General features: G+C 33.4%; 1 protein-coding gene across 1 annotated transcript in view; it reads right to left on the bottom strand.

The window, feature by feature from the left end:
* Positions 1-267: 267 nt before the first annotated feature.
* LOC106460317 (ribosomal protein S6 kinase alpha-5-like) overlaps positions 268-23,883 on the bottom strand; it is a 72,415-nt gene continuing 48,799 nt past the window's right edge. Inside the window, exons 14-15 of the mRNA XM_022387013.1 lie at positions 11,982-12,203; positions 268-2,322 (exon numbers count right to left, since the gene is read on the bottom strand). Of these exons, the coding sequence (XP_022242721.1) occupies positions 1,450-2,322; positions 11,982-12,203 (1,095 nt within the window). The 3' untranslated portion in view covers positions 268-1,449. The remainder of the gene's footprint in view (positions 2,323-11,981; positions 12,204-23,883) is intronic.

Raw genomic sequence — 23,883 nt, 5'->3', positions numbered from 1 at the left:
TTATCAGTTTTCTGCAATGCATTGTTTTAGCAAATATTTTAAGAATATTTTTTGTTTAGTAATGAAATCTATAAAGGTGCAAGTGTGCCCAAAATATTGCTTTAAATAAACAATAGGAAATCCTCAATATCTGCAGCTGTAATTAGATCTCAGATCAGTCAAGGGATGAGGCTATGAGCTAAAAGTTAGTACTTGAAAAAAAAAAACAACTCGGAACCATTCTATGAGCTGCTGTGCCACAACTAAAAATTAAATTGAGCAGTTTATTTTCTATTTTTGTTTATGAGTTTCCTAATAGTTTTAATGCTTTATATACTCAATAAAATACACTTCTTCTTGTTGTTACATGTTTAAATTTATCATAAAATACCTGAGTTTCAAGTGCAGCAATTAAACTAATTTTGGGCAAACTACTTTGAGCTTTAGGACTGATCATGATTAATTTAGGTTCAACACTGGATGCATATGTCACCAATAGATGATTATTCACATGCTGAATACCTGTGATAATGATAATTGAATAATACACCTTTGTTTTACACTGATAATAGTCTTCAGCCATATCTAATTAACAGTAAGGTTACACATAACACTATTTATATATACATATATATATTAACTGCATTTCTTGATGATAGAGTTAACACAAAGGATCACATATAAGGTGTAATAAACTTAATATAAGACCCAAAACTCGAGCATTTTCGAATAGTTGAATATTCTTCTTTTTGAAGAAGAATAGTCAACTATTCGAAAGCGCTCGAGTTTTTGGGTCTTATTTTAAGTTTATTAACTGCATTTGAAACTCCTGTCTGGAGACACTTGTGCAACTGAAATATTGTTTGGATACTTCATTAAATGTTTGAAACAGAGATGGAAAGTGGTAATTGATGATGTAACTTAAGATGAAATATCCACGAATTCCAAAAAGAATCTGTATATTTTAACACTTTAATGTGTGTTGATAAGAGCTAAACCAAAATATAAGCTGTAATTTTTGATAAATACCACAAATGAAATATGTCAGTAATCCATAAAAACATATTCCAGCAAACTATGGACCATGAAACAGCAGTATATGCATTTCACAAATACGGAGTTAAGTATGTTATATAATGTGATATATATAATATTGAAGTGAAGCAGGAGGCAAATTTAATTCTGTTACTAATAAAATTGATATTTGAAATAATTAATATATTATTTTCATTTGAAAGGTTTCCTTACCAACATTCTGAATGATTTACAAACTGCTCTTTGGACTTATGGCAACTTTGATCAAAACAATGGACCCTTAAGCATTGACAATATGCTTTTTAAACAAGTAAAAAGGCACATGGTGTATGAGGCAAACAGTATAACTTCTCTGACATTAAAAAAAAAAAAATCAGTGTACCATGATAATATGCTTTATATGTATATATATAGTAAACTGTTATACAAGCTACATTAATCTAAAACAATAGTTTCAAGACGGGCTCGTTTTTCTTGCCTCTTGCTTACAGTTGTTGAAGAAGCTTTTCTTTCTTTAAGAACAAAACAGTCATCTTCACTTTGTTGCTTTTGAGATTTTGCTTTAGACCTGGTAATGGGTCCTTGATGACCTACAACCTTCAAAGTAAATTCATCTTTATTAGCCCTTTTAGTTAGAATGTGTTCCTGGCTAGGACCTGTAGGTGAGTCTGCTTTAAAAGAAGACCCAGAGAGGTTTGTTGTTACCTTGGGGTCTGGATAAGTAAAAACACTATTAAGAGAGTTTTCTCTATGAGGAACAAACCTGTAAGTCTTGATAGTTTCTGTTGTTTTGGTAGGAGGAGACACTTGGGAGGAAGTACTAGTTTGAGGACCACTTGTAAAGGAGGCCTGACTGGAGTCACTACTCATGGAGCTGCTTCGAGCATCTGTAGAACTTTTCTTTCGCTTTCTTCTCTGAGCAAGAGGAGCTGCAGACACATCTAGAAGACAGAATCCTTTACGAGTGGCCATATGGAAAGCATCAAATGTTGCTCTAAGTGCAGTGTCTGCAACACGTGGAGAAGGCAATGAGCTGAGAATGCTAGGTGTCATTAATGGGGTTTCAAACACATTGCAATGACTCTGGTCAAATACCCATGAATGTGCCAGAAGATCCTTCATGGTAAAGCGTTTTTTAGGGTTCACTGTAAGAAGTCCTTTTATTACATCCTTTGCCTGCTGAGAAACCATATTCCAAGCAGAGTAAGAAAAGGAAAATTCTCCTTCTCGAATTCGTTGCATGATTACTGCTGAACTAGCTTCTCGACTATAAGACTGGAATGGTGCTTTGCCCGAAAGCATTGTGTACTGCAAAAAAAAAACAACAAAACAATTGCTTAAACATATTACTAATTTAACGCAAGTTATAATCCCTGAACAATTTCCACCTTCACTATGCTACAGTGTAGTTTTCCAAAGATGCCAGTGGTAATAGTTTTACTATATACAGGACAACATTCTCAATATGTTACAAATAAATTTATTACTTTTATGGCCATAGCAAATCAAGTGGAAGGTGGGAATGTGGAGAATTATAAGTAAGTGATACATGCTCTGCAATGCTTAAAGAAAATTTGAAAAATTTTTAGTTACGTGTTTCACTGACAGCTTGAGTTAAATAAACTCAACAAGGAAAAGCTTTCAGGATTTCAGAAGTAAGAATCTGTTTAAAAGTCATTTTAATTCTGAAAATGTAAAATTCAATGTGCTTTAAAACTAGGTTTGAGAATAAGAAATCTATTTTATTTTAAGGAGGACGTTTCAAAAACATGATAATTTGTTGTTTACAAGTTCAAGTGTTTGCCTCTGTTGTAATGCACTCAAATAAAGAAACAATAAAACTTAGAAAAGCATCTAATATTGATTAAATTATTCTAACACAATATAACATTGCTATCAAAAATTATGATTTCAGTAGAGTTGGTGATAAGTTACAGTTAAGGATTCTTAAAGGTCTGGTAATTGCAACATCTAGTTCAGTTTTGCATCAACACATTTTGGCTTTTCAACCTTTTATGAAAATTTGAGCAACTATTAAACACGGAATTAAAGTTTTGGTTTTTAATTTGCATAAAAAATGTTCATTCTTGCAGTAATTACCCTGTTAAGAAATTGTTTAGAAACTGATATTTACAAGTTTCCTGTTTCAGTCATGTTATTACCACTAAGTTTTACTATCTTACAATCATGCACAGAATTAAGTGTTTACTTGTACTAGTGATTAAAACTACATCAGATGGGAAAATATCTGATAACTAAGGTACTTACTGTAAAATATAGTCAATACTACTTCACAACTAAAACAGAAAGTCATAACACATCATAATTGAAATGGCTATAATTTTAACTCAATGTTATTATACAAAGAGGGGATCATACAGAAAAATTGTGAAAAACAAATTCAAAACAAACACAAGTGATTCTGGAATCAGCTAATTCATGCTGCAGTAAAACAAAATAAGCAGCATATACACTCTACAGTCAAAGGAAATACATGTACTTACAGATGCATTTTGATGTTAGAAATATTCTTACACCATAGTTTTAAATACAAAATTTCAATGAAACAAAGACCTAGGACTGAAATTCCAAGAGAAAGTAGCACAGAAACATTTTCACTTTGATACTAAGTTTATTGATATACATTCATAAAAAGTTGTAAGAAAAAGTACATGAGATTCATGCTTTAATTTGCAGCTCAGTAGAATAATAATCATTTTTCAGTAGACAGATTTATAATTACATAGTAAAACTGGCCTACAGAGTACAAATTTTTAACATACCATACAAGGATTTTGTTATATAAAATGGCATTACCATATATTACATATTAGGTTTGAGAACCTTTATGGACTGCAAGTGCCTTTTGAAAGAAACGGGGACCATGTTTCAGCTGTTTCCTTTTCTTTGAACAGGCAGTTGCAGTCCATTAAAGTTCTCAAACCTACTATGTCTACTCTGCCTAAAGTTCCACTGAAACTACATATATTAGATATGTACATATATTATTATCATTAACTCATAAGTGCTAAATTTTAGTTATTTCTGTTGAAACATATAACAATAAATAAAAAATATACATTAAAACTATGATATCTAGTACTTACAATGTTACAAAATCTATTGGCACTTGGGGAGACTTGGTTGCTAACCCTCGTTAATTTTCTCAAACTGAGGTGAACACAAATTAATTTTTGTAAATTTTTAATAAATTTCAGAAAAAAATTATTACTCACTAGAATAGGACATCAAAAAACTACTATAATTTATTTGGCTTTCCAACCTATGTATAAATAGGTTATAAGATTTAATTTCTGTTTGAAGCAATGATTTTAGTAAACACACTTTAACATTTCATATTGAATTTCGGCTTTCCTCACCATAAAACTGACAAACATCTATCAGATTTATGTGTCTCATTAGCTGCTCTTTCTATTGGTTATAAACATGTACTTAAAACAGGTAAGAGTTAGTGGCTTCAAAAGAATGAAAAGGTGGGAGGAGGCTTCTTTGGTAGGTCTGGTAAATATACTGATATCTCACAGCAAATCAAGAAGGTAAGAGGTTCTTATTTTATATTCTAAATTTTCAGTATGTAAAGTTTGAGTTTTTATTTGGTTGATAACTGTTGACATCGTATAGTACAAGTAATAAAATGTAAATTCAACGACTTATAGCAGGGACATGTCATGCAACATACAAGAGTGAATAATGAGCAAGTTTTTAATATTTCCATTTGAATTAAGTCTTAAAAATTATTAAAATTAGATTATTTATCTACATTTTGACACCAAATTAATAATAAAATAATTAAATTTTGAATGTAAGTCGTTAAAACATGCTAATTTTGACCATATCCATGCATATAGGGTTAAACAAGTTTGGTTGAGTATGAAATAAAACTAAGAAAAAGCATTGTTAAAAAATTATTATTCGAATTTTGGAAGCTAAATCTTAAGTGGATTTTATCCACAACATTCCAGAACTATTTTAACATGAAATTATTTTGAATTGTTAGTGTACAGGGATTAAGAAATCAAACTTTAAATTGAAACATGTAACCTTAACTTAAACTGATCTAGAAAAGATAATCAACATCATTTTGAGGTAATATTAAACATCTAAATAAAAACATTTAATACAATGGAGTAACATTACATTATGAATTTTAAGTAGTAAAGTCAAATAATCCATTTTATTATCTCTATATACAATAGTTAAAGATATTTATCTTGAAAATAGCCTATTTTTATAGACCAAACTTTATTTATCACAAAATGAAACCTGGAAACTAATTTTTGTTGTAAAGCTACTCATTGCAGGCCTGGTTTATGGCAGGTTCTGTGGGTCACCGTTTGTGTTCTGATTTGCACTGAGAAAGGGGTATGTTTTGTTGACCATAAAAAATGGAAAAATTGCATTTTTGGCAAAATGATATTGAAATTGGTAAAAGGGGTAGAATCTTTGTTTTCCTAGACAGTCCAGATGTTTTGATTCAGTTTCATTCTCAAAATATCAATTTATCCCATTAATCCATTAGTAACGTGCCCCTGTCCAGGTGGATTTGATATGATAACTTACCTGGGCATATGTGCAATATAAACAAAAATAATGTGTGGGCAATCTTCTTCTTCTCTGGAAAATTGATGAAAATGGTGTGCCCAACTGTAATGGAGTTCACAGACAAAAGTTTACAAAATGTGATGAATGCAGAACATTTTACTGGTATAAGAAAGCCTAAGTAAAGTATGTTTATTGTAGATGTCCACCTGCTTTTCATGAAGCGTTTAAGGAATCATTAGGTAAGTGTTTTCTTCACAAATTGACAGTCAAAGTTTGAAAACACATGTTCAATCACAGGCAATAGAATTAAAAATTATCCAAGCTTTATTTGGTCTGCCATTATTCCTTTAATAATTATGATATCAAAAAGATGAAAACCAATGACACAAAACTTCATTTCTCTACCTGTTGCTTTTTTCTTTCTATTTAATTACAAAAATAAAATGCACGAATAAAACTTGCTATATAAATTTCTTGAAATTTGAAAATCAAAATTAAAGATATATGTAGTTTTGTAAAAAACTTTCTGCATAGTTGCTTAGAACTTGAAGGAAACATTCAAAAGTGTATGTATTTTCTGTAGAAGTTATCAGACATATTCAGTATTTATATTGACTGAAATATGTTACTTTAAAATAATATTAGATTGTATCACTGTTTTGTTGTTGGTATTGAGTAACACTGAACGTCATTAATGTCAGGGTTTTGAATATGGACCGGGATTCTTTTACAGTAGGTGTCTGTGACTTGGTGATAAATACCAACAATAAACAGACAGCACTCAATCCACTTGTTTTAAAATAATATTTTCAAAACAAATCAAACGTATGTACAAAAATCCTTTACACTGTTGCATCATCGAGGTCACGTGACTGGTGTGGCGCCCTCTAGTTTCTAGAACTATCTTGTTCCTTCATGAATGCTCTAGTATTTACTAGATAGGGTAGATAGGGATAAGAGGGTGACAACGTGATGTGGTAATATAAGGTAATGTCTGTGTAGATAGTGAGTAATTGAACTGCATTTAGAAGTATTATTGACGTTCGTTGTTATAGCGTTTGTTTAGCGCGATTGTTGAAGTTGAGTGTATCGGTAAAGTTATATTCGGAAAGAATAAACCAGTTTTATTAAGTAAAGACTTGTGTCGTTAAAATTTCGTCGGAACAAAGTTACGGAAAAATCAATTAACAAACGGAGATGTAACAACACTATTGAATATCACAGTTGTATCTAAAATTCTAAATAATTATCTTTTCTTGTCAAAAATCCACAGAGGCTGATTCAATTACTTTAGAATCTAATTGACAAGACAAATTATTTTTCTCTACTCTGTTTCTGACTACACAATCTGAGATAAATTCACTTATGTTACCAAATGGGTTACCACAGTTGTATCCAGAACTTTAAATAATTGTCTCTTTTTCATCAAAGTCCACACAGGTTGGTTCAATTACTTTAGAACACCCTTTGACAAGACAAACTATTCTCTTTATCTCTATTAAACTGTGAAACTCTCTTCAGATATTGCCTGTTATGACTAAACTAACAAACACACAAATCTAACTTCACATTCACTAAATTAACATTTCCTGACTAATTAACTTGAGCTCACTTGATTGCCTATAAATATATACATTACCCAACTGAGACCTACAAACTACTAGATGCTATGATGTAACAATACTCACTTGAGGTAATGAGAAAAATACAGAAGGTTTGAGTAATATGACATCAAATTACAACTTCACGTTTTCTAACTTTTTTTCTGACTGAGCTTGACTCGCTAGTTACCTATATATATATATTGTTCACTGAGGCCTTCAACTTTCTATAAACCACGTAAGTGACACTATAATGTAGCAATACTCACTTAGGGTAATGAGAAAATACCAAAGATTTGAGTAAGTTAGCATCAACAATACTACAACAATTGAACCACACACGACGTACGACTCTTACTGAGTTATGTAACAAAATTTGCCAAAACTATCACCTTTAAAATAATTACTGTTAACACTCTTGTTATGAAAACTAAATAATCATTAAATATTATATCACTAAATGAACTAAATAATAACTCTTACACTAAACATTCTTGTATATCCAACAATTAAACCAAGCAGTAAGCTTACTTATCTTGTATTCTATCTAGTTATTATAGGTGACAAAAAATATCACAACTCTCAGAACAAGAAAACAAAAACACAATTTTTGTTTAGCCTTTGCATGCTGCATCAATCCATACTCAAAATTTATAATGTATTTTAATTTTCTTCTTATCTATATACATATAAAGCACAAAAATCTGTGTGTCTGTCTGTATGTCCATTATCTAACTACTTCTGGGTCGCTGGGTCAATCTCAACTAAACTTTGTGAGATGTCAGTTTGGATAAGATGTATGCTAATGTTCCCAACCGCCTCTAACCCCCATTAATGTTATTGAGCATTTATTATCTTTGATGTAAGTTAACATTAACTACATTCATAGATGGTGCCATGTTCTTACACTAAACCAAACAAAATGTTTGAAATTTTCTATAACACAAAATACACACAGTGTGGGTGGGGAGGGCACATGAGTGCCTTATATGTCTCAAAGGGTGCACTAGCACTTTATATGGAGAAATGCAATGCAAAAAAAATTGCTGTCACTCTTGCAATAATACATAAACTCAGATGTAGTTTATACTACAACAGCCACTGTAATGCTGATATGAAGAACAATTTCTTGAGTTATTAACACTTCCAACTTTGACCTGTGACCTTTCAACTTCATCCAGTAAGATACTAGTTCAGCTAATAACCATCAATTGATTAGTAATGTGAAACAATTTGGAAGGACAATAAGATCTGGGTGTCAAAAGCGAGTAACAGAAAGCACCCCTACTACAACTACTTTGACTGCTACCTCATCATACAAAGTCTTGACTTTGCACAATGTATACCGTCTTAAGTATATACATAGCGAGTTCTTAAAGCTTATATAAAACTTTGAGTGATATAATAATAGATACTATAATAATATGTGAGTAAGCCTATCATGCAATGTAGAGTGAAGAGAATTGATTGGCTTTCCTCTCAACAGTGTGACTAGATGTAGCCCTGCTCTGACCTAGCACATTTGTATACAGTTTGCAATACAAATGTGCTAGGTTTAAACAAGGCTAGACCTAGTCATGCTAATCGATTGATAGGCCTCAGCTAACAAAATCTCTTCACTTCACATTTTCACAAAGCTGTCAGCCAGACTCCTCCCTCATGACTTGTGCCCAACACAATGTTTTTTATTGTATGATCAAGCAGTAGGCCTAGAATATGAAAACCTAAGTTACAAGGATTGATTGAAGATATCTACATATTTTGATTCATCATTCTCAAAGGCTTCAGATTTTGTTCAAGAAAAGAGTTCAATCATTGCTAACAAGGTAAGTAACACTATTCTAAGCTTTCAGGATATATTGTATCTATTGTTTGTATTTCTTGAACAAAATTTGCAAATTGTTATCCTGTAAAAAATCAATAATTACTTGTGGGCCTACACTAGCTGTTTGAGGGGTGAATTGCACTACACAGACAGTACCACCACCACCCTAATTCTCACCATACTATGCTTTGCACAGTCAGTGACAACTCTCTAAGGTCCACCATCCCAGCAGCTAGGAACTGGTAAGTGGCAGAAAATGACAATCTCTGGTTCAACAACTATGTGAAAAAGGCTGAAAGGTGGGTCACAGTATGATGGCCTACAAGAAGGGAGTGGCAGATGGACCAACATCGAAAATCCCCCCCCACTTTCATTGACAGAAGGATATAGTTGAAGGATGAAAGGAATTGGATAAGCAAAAGAATACACATTAAATGAGGCCAGCCCTGCAGGTAATCCACATATAAAAATGAGGGGACGACACTCCTGGGTGAAAGAGAGACATGTGATTTTAGCAAGAGAAAGTGGGAATGTGGCAGAGGAAGAGGGGCCAGGATGTCAATTGATAAAGCAGAAGAAACCAGGGCTGTGCTGCCAAATGAGATGCCACCAACATCAAGAAGGATGTGTTGCATGTCAAAGCAAGAATGCATGGGAAAAGACAAACAGGTGGGTAGGCATACATGAAAAGGTGAGGCCAGTCCTAACTGACAGCACAGTTTACCAGGGCCAAAGGATGAACAAATGGGGGCCAGAAGAGGGGAAGTTTGGTGTTGAGAGAAGAGGTGAAGACATCAATGAGAGGCATACCCAAGTGAGAGCAAACCTAAGGGTGGAGAGACCATTCCATAGATAGAATCCTCTCTGGCCAAGAAAGGTGATCTGCCACCAAACTCAGAGGTCCTGGCATATGTCAAGTCATTAAATGAACTTGATAAAAATGAGCACAAAACAGTATGTCCAATGTGCAGATGTGGAATGAACATTTCTCTGGAGCCTACACATCAGAAATCATGTTGTTGTTCAAAGGCATACCCCAGCTCGACAAAGAAGCATCTGTGAAGAGATGAAAGATCTGGTCGAGGGTAGCAAGTGGATGATTACTGTGGTATTGGCACTATCAGATGTATCAAATATTGGGAAGGTATGAGAAAAGTCTAGCAAGGCTTGACAAACCAGTTTAGTCAAACCACCTCCCACAGAAGAATGAGTCCTCTCACAAGAAGGGGTGGATAGAAGCCAATCATCCCTGTAATAATGGAACCTCAGCTTCAAACCATGAACATGGCAAACAAATGCCCCCATGATTTGAATGAATACATAAGAAGCAAATGTAATGCCAAAAGAAAGAACCGAAAACTGGAAGACTCAATCCTAATAGATGAAACAAAGAAAACATCTGGAGGATGGGGCAATCGGCACAATTAAGTGCATCAGATATAAGGTGAAGAGATGATAAGTAATGCAGAAGGGAAGAAACGAAGGCAGGAAAATCATGCATTAGAAAGGGAATGAAAGGTTAAGGGATCTACCTTCCAAGCAGGTAAAAAGAGATTCCAAAGACTAGAACCCAAGGAACAAAAATGAATAATGGCTGTAAGTCAGGACAAAAGAGTCAGGAAGATAGACATGTTCAAGAAACAAGTGCACATGGTTTCATGTAGTAAACCACAGCAGGAAACGAAACACACAGGGAAAAGAGAAAGAAAAACATATGTGCCAAATAATGTCAAAGAAGAGATCAGAAGGGCAAGGATTTTCCTTCAGAGATAAAGTTGTGCATAGAGCAAACCCTGAGGGGGAACTAGCCAATCAAAATCATCGTCATCCTGATCATGTTCAAACTGCGGAGAAGGAACATCAGATGAATGGAAGTGAGGAGGAGGCCCAGTGTGCATGAAGGAATTCACAATACATTGAACAATGGCCATCAAGTCCTCCACAGACAATAAACATCCAGTAGCCACAGTAGATACAGATCCTGTGTTAGGAAGTGGAAGTTAGTGTCATTTGAGAAGTTCTAATGGCAGGTAATCATCAAATGTGTTTTTTTCTCTTAGTGAAATTAACCCATGCTGGTTATGTGAAACAAACACTAAATGAGATAAACTTGAAAAAACTTAATTTTGGAACATGTCTGTATTGTCTGGTGTATATGGAAGGTTCTGCACTCCACAGCTAAGATACACTGTCAAGCATACAACCAGTTACTGTCTCTGTTTTCAGCCTGTGGAAGTGTTTCTGCAAATGTTGCAAGTCAGGTATCAGTACACTGTAACAACAACTCAAGGCTGAACAGCAATCAGGGCTCAACAAATGCAATTAAGTCAGAAAACACCTAAAAACTGAAACTGGCTGGAGCTAACTAGCTTTTGACAGCAAATGTCATGTAATATATTAAAACTTTTACTTTATCCTCTTTCAAAAATTTAAGTTGCTCGAAATACATCATTTTTATATAATCCCATTTTTAAGTACACTAAAATCAACCTCTTATTTGACCTTATAAAACATCACTAACTGCCCATTATTGCATAATATCAGCAAAAGCATTAATAATACTAAGCTAATCTTTTTAAACCACTAAATAAGATAAACTAGCACAACATTAACCATTAATAAACTAATTGTTCTGTGGACATTACTGTAATAAATCAGATATTTAACTGACCAAACACATCAGAACAACTCACATTATTAAACATATTAGATAAATCATAAATAATTAGAAAAATAACCAGCATCAACATATACAACAATTGAACAAGTCAAGTAAAGTTACAAAAGCAAAAATAATGTTAAAATCTTTCTTATAAAATAAAATTTTTATTAAGTCATATTAATTAGTTAAAAAAATATAGAAATAAGAGCCAATCAAATAATATAATCATGTCACTAATTAAGGTTTTACTTTAAATATTTTTAAAGTTCACATTTAAGTGTACAAATGACAAATAAGATCCATTATACAAATTTACCAAAATCACTCCAAGGCTCCACAAGTCACAAGATTCATCATACCCATCTCCACTTCCAGCAGAGGCCACTACTGCATGTTTTAAAACTTCAGGGGCAGCATAGTTTAAGGTGAAACAGGGTGACTGCATTGGTTGATCACATGTCATTGGTTTTAGACGAGCAAATCCAAAGTCCACTATCTTAATCTCTGCTTCATCACTTTGATTTGTAAAAAGGAGATTCTGCATAGAAATACAAAATTAATTTTCTTAGTACAAAATATATAAAAAGTGAAAGTGTGTGTAAAATATTTTTAGGAGAAAAATATTATACAATATATATATACAGGCAATGATGTGATCATAGTAACAAAAACCTATGTTATAGGATTTTAAGAAAAGGATGATGTCAAGCAATGTCTCAACAAGCAAAATTTCAGTTAAACAGTTTTAAGACAAATACATGGATGGATTACTTTCTCTGTTTAGTATTTTTTCTATATTTCATTCATACATGTAAATTTAAATGAAATACAATATTAAGGTATGCAACCTCTTTAGTACCTGAATAGCACCTAATACACCTTGGCTTGACTACCTGTACACCACTGTATAAAAGTCATACAAAAATGTACATTACCTCTTCTCACATAAATAGCTATAATCCCACATTGAATAGGAGGAGGGACCAGTACAAGGGAAAGAATAAAGCATCCTTCCAAAGTGTCCGAAGAACACCCTAAAAGAGGAGATCCTCATATTAGAGTATCTTATGTGGAAGACCACACCACTTCTGTACCAGGTATACTCTTCGCCCAATGTGGAAAGAGGTGGTGATGCAGAAATGGGCAGAAAATGGGAGAAGCGCATCCAAAAGAGAGAGAACAATGGTTAGATAGGGATCCAAACCACACAATATCTGAATCTCAATCCCATAGATTACATGAACGTGAGTGAGAGTAAAAAGGATGTGCCCCTAGGTGCTGATTGGCTAGAATGCAACAGACCATACACGGCAAGTCAACTGCATTCAAAACTCAGCCGCTGGGAACCCACATCCATGCGGGGTAGAATGAGGATCATACCATCGGTAAGTCAACTACAATCCAAAACCCAGCTACCGAGAACCAACATCCATGTGAGGGTAGGAAAGAGGATCATACCAGTGACAAGTCAACTGCAATTCACAACCTAGCCACTTGGTGGGGGTAGGAAAAAGGATCATACCGTCTTCACCTCAAGTTCAGCAGACTGGAGGGAAATCTCGTACCACTGATCTGTGAATGGGACACATGATAGCAATATGATAAATTGATTGATCAATCCGGGAACCCAACATCCAGACAATCAGCATAAGAAAGATGTCCCTGTAAGATAAACAATCCCACTCAAAACCAATCTGATAGGAGCCACCTCTAGTGCAAAAACATCCTCGGTATATGAAAATCATCGAGGGATAGCATAAGAAGAAGAACTTTATTAATCTGCAAGTACCACCACTGTAACCCACAATATAAGTAGAGTGAACAAGAGTAGAATTGAGGGAAGGAACAGAGACACCTGTAATACATGTGTGAGGACTTATGTTAATTGGTTCAGCTCTAAATCCAAAACCCAGACACTGGGAACTGAAATCCATGTGGGGGTAGGATGAGGGATTGCAATTGAAGGGGTGAACTGCAGTTTAGATGGCTCACTTCAACGCTACAGCATCCCCTCAGATAAACCTGTACAGAGATGGAGCATCAGACTGAAGGACATCTTGTCATCTACACTAGCAGAACACCACTGTCCTACTCTCAACTGAATGATTTCATCATTGTTTGTATTGTATATCACATTCAGGAGGATTCCTCCATGGTCCACCACCCCAACGGCTTGGAACTGGAAAGTGGTAAGGACTACCATACTCCACTGGAAGAAAAAGGAGGTAGAAAATGTAGTAACCACAAAAACCCTATTTTGAAAAGCAGACCATACCTGATTTATTCAATCGAAGGAGTGACAGGGATGGGCAGCTATCCTCTTCTGCTTTACCCATGAAGTCCATGGGTGAGTCTGGTCTGAAATGGGCATATTAATGAAGCAAGTCAATATTGCAAGGAAAATCCTACAAGCAATTTTGTGGAACACCCCATCTCAACAGTGAGCATTGAATGGGCATGGAAATTATAAATATCAAGACAACATGGCCTGAAAGTGTAGATTTAACTATTTGAGGTATACTTTACCCAGGCACCACTCGCCACAGAGTGGGTTTTTTACAGGAAAAAAAAAGGGAAATGCTCCTGAAAAATAAGAGGTATACAAAAGATAACTTTCCCAGTCACAGTCTCACCAATGTCTGAAGAATGGCCACAGGTCTTCATTGGTAACCTTACGATGAAGAAACAGTGGTCCGATGCAGATAGTGAGAGTATGTGGTGTGGTCCACATGCCCGATTGAAGAATTTCTTGTAAGAGATGACGAAGTTGAGATGCCAGGGAAAAGGTAAGGTGCCTAATCTGATGAGAAGGCACCTGGTAAAAATTACAGGAAGAAAAAGACAAGGAAGCATAAACCAATCAAGGTCTGAACCCAATTAGTAAGGGTAGAAAGAAAAAGGTCACAAATGGTGGCAATCTGTCACGTAATGAAGAGATGGGAATGAGCACCAAAGAAGGAAGCTGTGTGGGCAATATAACAAGGAAGGGCATGTACAGGACATAGTAGTCTATCTGGATCAGATCGAGGATATAGGTGGGAAATGGAGGAAGGGAAATCAGCGAGAAGGAAGTATTACCTTCATGAGTCACTGAAGTTTTGGGAAGGAAAGAACGATCCAGATAAAGGAAAACACATGTGGTGTGAAGAGGGTACGTGAAACATCAATGGCAAATAAATCTGACCTACAACATCCACATGCCAAGAGCAGAAGGAATTGAGTCTTAAAGGAGGGGTGAAACAATGAGCTGGTGGATAGTCATTCAAACAGAGACAAAGTGAGGCAGTGAAGAACCACATTGACATCTCAATCCAAGAAGGACAACAAATCCAGAAGGAACAAAAAATAAGGAGAGGTAAAACTGTACAGTAATGGGAAAAATAGAAATTGTGGAATAAGGCAGCCTGATAAATTGCAATAGAGGAGACCGAAGACCCCTGATTAAACAGCCAAATGAGGAAATTCATAAGAAGAGGAACAGTGGGTCGAGCAGGTGAAAACCCTGACCCAAACACAAAAGGCAGAAAACATTACAGTTACATTGATAAACATCCACAGAGGAAGGGAAAGAGCTAAAAACGAAATGACTCACCAGGACAATCCAGAACTCCTTGCCAAGGACCAGATAAAAACCAGGCATGAAGGGCTGGATGAAATGCCAGTGACTGAGGTTTATGTTAAAGGGATGTAGTAAGAGGAAGAAGTAATGGTGAAGCTAATTGGAGCTGAAGCAGCCACGGTTGTGCCAACCAGTAAGTAGCAATCAGAATGACCTGACACAAAGTGGCACAGATGATTAAAATCATCCTGGGAACAAGAAAGATGAGAGGATATACATAAAGGTATTTCTTTGTCCAATCCTGATTGAATGCATTGACAGCCAGTGCAAATAGATGAGGAGCCAGATATGAAAACAGAGGTAATTTGGTACTGACGGGTGTGGCAAATGCATCCAGGTTAGGAGTACCTCACCAAAGACATAGCCACTGGAAAATGAGAGGATTGAGAGACCACCTGCAACCTGTGTAAACGTGCTGATAGATGGTATTACCTCCGAAATGATAACATGGACTTTGGAATTCACTGTTAACAATGAATGATCAAAAACAACAGTATAAGAATAAAGAAATGAAACTGGGAAAGAGTAAATTATCTTTAAGTTCACAAACTGTTTTAAAATTGAAAAGAACAATTCTACTTCAGAATGAATTGCAAAAGAAAATGCACTAAGTTTAAAGAAAAAACATGATTGAAGAACACAATAAAAAACGTCTTGACACAAGCACTGCCAAACAAGAAGTGATAGTTTGGTAGAATCGAATATAGGGAGTCACATGCATCAGGAGGGTGTGTTGCACTTCTATTGGAGAGGGTTGTTGCATGATGATTTACATGCACGATGCAGTTGAACCATGTTGATCGTATGGTATATCTGAATTCCATGCTTATGGCATGCAAAAAACATTTTGCATATAGAGGGCAGCACTGAACGAGAATAGCTATTTATGTGAGAGGAGGTAATGTACAGTATCGGAAACATCTCAATCTTACCATAAAATTAGCAAGAAGCACAAGTATTTATTCAAATCTACTAAATTTTCTTCAATTCTAATTAAGAATACAAGAACTAATGAGGATAAATAGGTTTTTATGCAAAACAATAAGTAGATAACATTCAAAAAATAAAAATAAGATAGAAAAATATGCCAGAACATAATTTTTTTCCTGGATGTAATGAGGAAGTGAAAACCATAATTACGAGTCTTAAATATTGAAAAAGTCAAGGGTATAATGGAATATTAGTGAGTATTGTAAAAATAAAAAGTAAACTTGTATCATAGAAACAAGGGTAAATATTTATATCTTATCTTTTACAACAAGTACTTTTTACAGAGAATCTAGGAAAAAATAATTCTGCCTTACAAAAATAGAGACAGGAATAATTATGTAAATTAATGACTAATTTTGTTGTTATTAGTATTTTCTAGACTATTAGAAAAAATAGTTAAAAGTAGGTTAAATAAAACTTTTTCTCTAAAAATCAGTAAGTTTTTAGAGAAGGGTAAACCCTGAACATGCTCTATTACATTTCATACATAATATTTATAAGTTCTTAGATAATGATAAAATACACTTGAGTGTTTTCTTGGATTTAGAGAAGGCATTTTATACAGTAACACAAAAAGATTATTAGACAAAATGGAAATTTAGGCATAAGAGGTATTAAATTAAAATTAAAAAGAACACAGATAATAAAAATATATATAATACTTTTAGTGTTAAGATAATAATGATGTACGGTGTTAGACAAAATTCTGTACTTTGCCCAATATTAATTATAATATATGTATATAAGTGATCTATAGTTAAATTGTAAAATTATTATGTTTGCTGATGATGCAGTGTTAAGTTTTGCTATGCTAAAATAGAAGAATTACAAAAAATATCAGATGAATACTGGTTTAGAAATAATTGTAAAGTGTTTTATATAAGCCAATTAATTTATTAATATTATTAAAAGAAATATATATTCATGAGAATAGGTGAGTAAAAGATATTAGTTGGAAATGTTCACAAAGTGTTAGAAATTTGATTTAGGAACAACATATTAAGAACTTGGTTAATACACTACAATTTATATTGACCAAAATTTATCATTTGACAAAAACTATTAAATATTCAGTTGTTAAGAATTTTTTTATTTCTCATGGATACAATCAGTTATTCAGTATGGAATTTTGATTTGTTTAGTGCAGGACTTATCAGCTATGTTAAATCTAATTGTTTCAATACAGAATAACATTATAAAAATATAGAATGATAAAAAATGAAACAATTTGAAAAATATATTACATTGTCTTCTTGTAAGATATTTATTTGTATAGAATGCAGGATCTAAATTACACAAATCCAATAGTCAATAAAGATGATAATGCACAAATATTTTGTTATTTAGTGCCATACATATTTAATGTTTTACCGTTAATTTGTTTTAGTGCAAAACTACATAATAGGCTATCTATACTCTGTCTACCAAATGGAATTGAACCCTGGATTTTAGGATTGTAAGTCCATAAATTGTTTAGATACAGAATAACATTATAAAAAATATATTATAGAAAGATAAAAATGAAGCAGTGAAAATATATATATTTTATTACATATTCTTCTGTGAAGTATTTATCAATTTATATAGACTATTGGTATTTTCAAAGAATAAGTTATGTATAGATTTAAAAAAAAGCTTATTCCATTAGAATGCAGGGTCTAAAATATATAATTCCAGGAATTAAACAAGATAATGCACAAACATTTTGTTATTTAGCACCATATATATTTAATGCTTTACCATTAACAAACATTTTTGTTTTTTTGACTGTTTTTTAGTGCAAAATTATATAATGGGCTACATAATAGGTGCACTCTGTCCACCACAAGGAATCAAACCCAAAATTTTAGCATTGTAAGTCTGTGAACTCACTGCTGACCTATTGAGGACTTACCATTAATTTTAAAAAATGAAAATAATGTAATCAAATTTAAAATACTAGTGCAGAAATTACTGTTTCTTTATAAAAACTTAGACGCTGTATTTGAGGCAACAAAATAAATTCTTATCATCTTCTAAATTCATTTTGGAAAAATGAATTAATGATTTTACATTCCAACTGTCCAGATAGATATAATGAAATGCACTAATTAATTAACGTTATTAACTGGGATGAGTTAAAAAGTCATGGGTAATTATAATTTTATTACTACTATTTTCAGTAATAATTATAAAAAAGTTACAATGTATTGCATCGTATATTGTATTTTATGAAATGTTGAGTATGTTACATTAAAATGATCTTGAAAATGCAAATCAGCATATCACATGATAACCACAACCAGTATAAAGTTGCAGTAGAATGACATGTATCAAAATTATATTTTACCATTGCTTGAAGTTTCATAGGTAGCATGATGCCACCAAACAATTATCACTCTTGGTAGTGGGTATGTAACAGCCCATTCCATCTCAAGCTATTCATACAATATATGTTCAGATCACAGATTTAGAATTTCCATGACAAGTATGTCCCTTATACTTAATGGAAATAGAAAACATAATAATATGAATAATTTGGAACATCAGCTTCATCCAGAAATAGGCATACAACAAGTCATACACCAGCTTGGATAAGCAAAATGCATTATCTTTTAATATGTGAGAATCCATAAACACAAAGGTCAATGGCAAAAGCCATCTAAGTACAAGACAATCAAGACAGATTTCCATATAAAAAATGACACAAGTCACATGTACACAAGTTGGTTCTATGACATATCCATTCAACCATCACATCCCCCAAGTAACTGTAGAATGAAATGAGTATTCATCTTATTCTATACAAAGACATATCAGTTACTTTGTCCTATGGACTTCTATGTCATCAGACTGTTGAAATGATAGCTGGAAAACCATCTTCCTCATATACTAGAAATAAATCATGTAAGTAGGAGTGATGTGCTTTGGACATGATAGCCTTATGACAGAGTTTTCTGTCCTGGAAACTACACTACAGGGATACTGTAAAGATGCACTATCATCAGACAGAACGTGACTGAATGTGGTAACATGGACTGTAATAACAGAGTGAGGATCCAAAATAGTTTTAATACAACACAATCAACATTTTCACCATCACTCAATTAGAAAGAGAATTTTGAATTACAAAAGTCTATACTTATGCAGGGCTTAAAATTAGTGGGTGTCCAGGAGCCAATGGCCCCCAAATATGTTGGTGGGCCACTAAAAAGTGTCAGCTAGGTAGCCTGTGTGACCCCCTTAAAATCAAAAGAGCCATTAAAAGTTTGGCTCCACATAAATTGACGGTTTCTTAACTAAACAGAAGTTATGACAAACCCAAATTTATGACATTCACAAATTTAGGAACACTCTTCAGTCATGTACAGTCCACAAATGTCGTCACTATGAATACCCGTGCAATGAATATTTAGCTCAAAGACATGTGCTAGCTGCGCTGATGTACGACGTATACAGCATGCATAGCCTATCATGCCTAATAAGCATTGTAAGTATTTTGGTTTGAAAATTTTAAAGTCCAGAAGGTGCCTGAAAGGTAACCAGGGGCAGTCAGAAACTGTAATTATCTATTCGTCCCACTCATGAAAACTGCAAAGAAAGTAAGTTTTAAGATTTTTGAGAGCTTTGATGAAATAATGTGGAGCTTAATGTTGTTGATGCATGAGAGACTGGTTCATAAGTATGGTTAATTAATAAGGTAAACAAGGAGAGTTGACACCTCATAATAAACATCAAGGATAAACCAAGACAGTGGAAGCTGGAGACAGGAAACAAATTTAATTGAAAGAAAGAGAGGCTGAAACTGAAAAAGCCTGCTTGCTGTATAAGAAGGCTTTAATATAAAAGGTGGCTGTTGACAATGACGAAGCAGACTGCAGGTGTGAAGAGTGAAGGAACCGAGACTGTACCATGATTGTAACATGAAATTACATTCGTTTATCCTAAGTAGCATTAAACTCGTAACAGTATACATCAATTTATACTTAAATTCTATTGTTTTGTTGCTCTGTGATTGTCCTTTGAACAACTAACAACTACTATTAATGCCATTATAAGTTGTAAATCACTTGGAGAATGTGACGCTCACGTTACACTATCAAGTTACATTAATCATGGTCTACTTTGAGTTTGAGCTCCTCATATGCATGCTCATGAAACATTTTTATTATATTATTATTATTTATTTTACCTAATCTGACCTTAAATAACCTAAAGAGGTCCTTAATTTTACATTTTAGTTACTTTTATAATAATAAATAAACAAAAAACATGAAAAACAAAAATAAAGTACCACTTGATAGATGAAAACCTTAGCTTTCTATTGGTTATACATAATATACAATTAAACGTAAGAGATTATTAACAAATCCTGAAATAGACGATGTGACAGGTGGGTGTGGCAAGTGGGGTCTGATTTTCTATCTGATGGCTCTGTAACCAAACAAAATTGAAAGCTATAAAAATTATATTTTGTTTGAGTAATGACAATTTTATAGCGAGTAATTTATGTTAAGTTTCATACTTACTGCAGGGGTAAATAAAATAGAGAAGAGAGGATGCCTAGAAAAAATATGTCACATTTCTCAAACTAGGGGAAATTCAGGATTTTTTAAAATATTGCCTTATGAAATTAAGAACTTAAAACTTGTATACTATTAAAATATGGATAATTAGCTATGATTTTATATGAAACTAATTGTTATAACATAATCAAAAAGAAGATTAATTAGATTTTGAAAATAACTCGGTAAAATATCGTAATATGCACAGTTAGATCCACTCCTTGGGAATGGGTTAAATGGGCTTCAACTTATTAAAACTAATGGCAAATAATTAAATAGCTTTGGTTGAATTAATAAATAACAATGTAATCTATATTTTGAATATAGAATATGAATTGGAGCAGTCCTTCTCAGGGCGGGGAATCTTAAGATCCAATGGAAATAATTTTGCTGTGGTAAAAATGGGAGTACCCCAAGAAAACCCACTTTCACTGATCAGGTGCAGAATATTCTACCTGATCAGTGCCTGAATTATTAAGGGTTAACGGGAGATTATGAAGCTTTTCCTACATTTATCTACTTTTCTTAAAAAAAGGCTATATAGCTTGGGATTTGGATGGGTTGAGAGCTTCACGCCACTTGTTGCACCAATCTGATACTGCATTGAGTGATAATTGGACTTTAAATTTTGCATATTGAGACTCAAGTGTATGGTTTAAGAAATGGAATGGGATATCATTGACAAAGAGGTTGTGTAATTTTCATCTTAACATTGACTCTTGGGGTACACCGGCTTTGAACATGAAGGGCCAGGAGGTTGCATTGTTGATATTAACTTTAGCTGTTGTGTCAGTAAGAAAGCTAGATATCCAGCTTAAAATAGGGATCGGTATGTGACTGTCGATTAGTCTATAGCAAAGACCATTGTGCCATACCAAATCAAAAGCTTTATGGACATCTAGAAAGGTAGTTATGGTTGTATTCTTTCTGTTGAACTATAATAAATGGTTTTGGTAAGTCTAACGAGGTAGTCAGTGGTTTGTCTATGTTTTCTGCCTGAACTCTGTATGTTGTTAATAATATTGTTGGTTACTAGGTAAGAGTTTAACAGGTTCGTGATTAATTTCTCCATCATCTTACTAAGAGGTTTAGCACACTAACTGGTCTGTAGCTGCCAGGATTAGTTATTATTTTTCTTGAGGATTACCTTAATAATAGCTGATTTTCAAATAGATGGGTAATATCCTGATAGTAATGATAAATTATAAATTGTTACTAAGTGGGTTTTGATTTCATTGGATAAGTTTTCAGGATTCTGTTGTTAATTCCATCCTCTCCATACTCACGGCCCCATTACCTTTTTTTCTGTTAAATTTTTTTTCGGATCATCAACGTTTGGTTCTCTTCATTTAAGAAAATTTTTAGCTTTGGATGACTTTCATGCCATGCTCTCCACAACTTTAATTGAATATCTTTTGGCAACACTAGTCTGTCATGGATAAACTCTTACTTGCAAGTAAAAAGTCCTTTTGCAACAACAATGTGGTGATATCTACAAAATGTAGATGATCAAAAAAAGAAATTCTTTCATTATTTATTTTGATTAGGAAAGGACACTAATTTAAGTTTAACTCATCACCACCTAAGCCATTTTAGAGCTATTTGCATGTTTTTCATATGTTGCTAATTTGAGGATTTTGCTTATTACAAACTCAAATTCATGAACAACTAATTAACAGCTGTTTCAGAATATGAAAGAACTAATTGCTATAAAGTTAGTGGTGATGTAAATTGTATGATTTTTCCATCTCTCCATCAAAAGTGTTTGGCATTTTATTGACAAATATGTGTTAGCTAGATGGTAATGGGTTATATGGGAACAAGAATAGATTACACTGGCAGTGATGCAAAGATTTTCCTTCATTATTTATTTTGATTAGGAAAGGACACTACTTTAAAGGGGAACAAAAAGCTACTGTTATACTATGCTTTAGAGAGAAATTAAAGATGATATATGAAATAATAATCATTTAAGTGGTCTGACTTGTGTTTTCTTTCATGAAAAAAAGAGTTCACAACAGAATAAACTGAGATATGTTGATATCTTTGGTTTCCTTTCAATTTACATAACATCCACTATTTAATTAATAACCTCCACAATAGAGTACATTTTACAATGAGCTATTTCATTGGCCCCTAAAACTGCATGTTTTGGGGGCCTGGCTGGCTCACTAAAAAACAAGTTAATTGTAAGCCCTACTATGTGTGTTAAAGCATAAAGAATTATTTTACATGTTGTAAACAAACAATGAAAAAATATTTCTCTACCTCTTGCATCATCATTTATTGAAGTATAGTTTTGAATAAGTTAGATAAATTGACTAATATGTAATTGAAATGTATGCTGCACATTATAAAGCTAATTAACACATGGAAAGCTCATCTGTATTTTAGTATATATACACTATTGGTAATTATTGTGGAAACACACAAGTGAAACATATACAAGTCACAAATAATTAGTAACTGCAACTGAATAATCAATATCAATTTATCATTAGTGTAATATATTATTACAGGAAATACAAAAGAGAATCAGTTATATAGTGCACTAGTATTTTGTATGTAGTTTAAACAGAGCAAACCTCTTATTTTTATGTTACCCATCTACTCACTGTTATGTGTCATATCTGTTCAAGGAGCCAAGAATGAATTCACTACAATACTGCTGAGAAAAGTATGATTGATTTTACTTTTATAGGTAATATGCTGGTGTGGCATAATATGATTGGTTGGATGACAGCCAATCACAGTGTAATCTATCAACATGTAACTGTACTCTGGTGCACTTCATTTTCATACAATACAGGGGGAGCAATCCAACAATATTTTCATTTTACACACATTTTATTAATTGTTTCTATAATTATTCTAAACACTGTATGTGTGTGTGTGTGTGTGTATATATATATATATATACACTGAGTGGTCACAAATAAATAGGCACCTAATTTTTCGTCATTTAACTGATTTATGCTAACTAATTTGTGTTCACAGAGCACTATATAAATGAAAATGGTCCGCACACTAACTATCTTGTGCTACAACATGCCTAGAACTCAAGG

Source organism: Limulus polyphemus, unplaced genomic scaffold, assembly GCF_000517525.1.
Source record: "Limulus polyphemus unplaced genomic scaffold, Limulus_polyphemus-2.1.2 Scaffold750, whole genome shotgun sequence".
NCBI lineage: Eukaryota > Metazoa > Arthropoda > Merostomata > Xiphosura > Limulidae > Limulus > Limulus polyphemus.
This window is presented reverse-complemented; position numbering and strand designations above follow the sequence as displayed.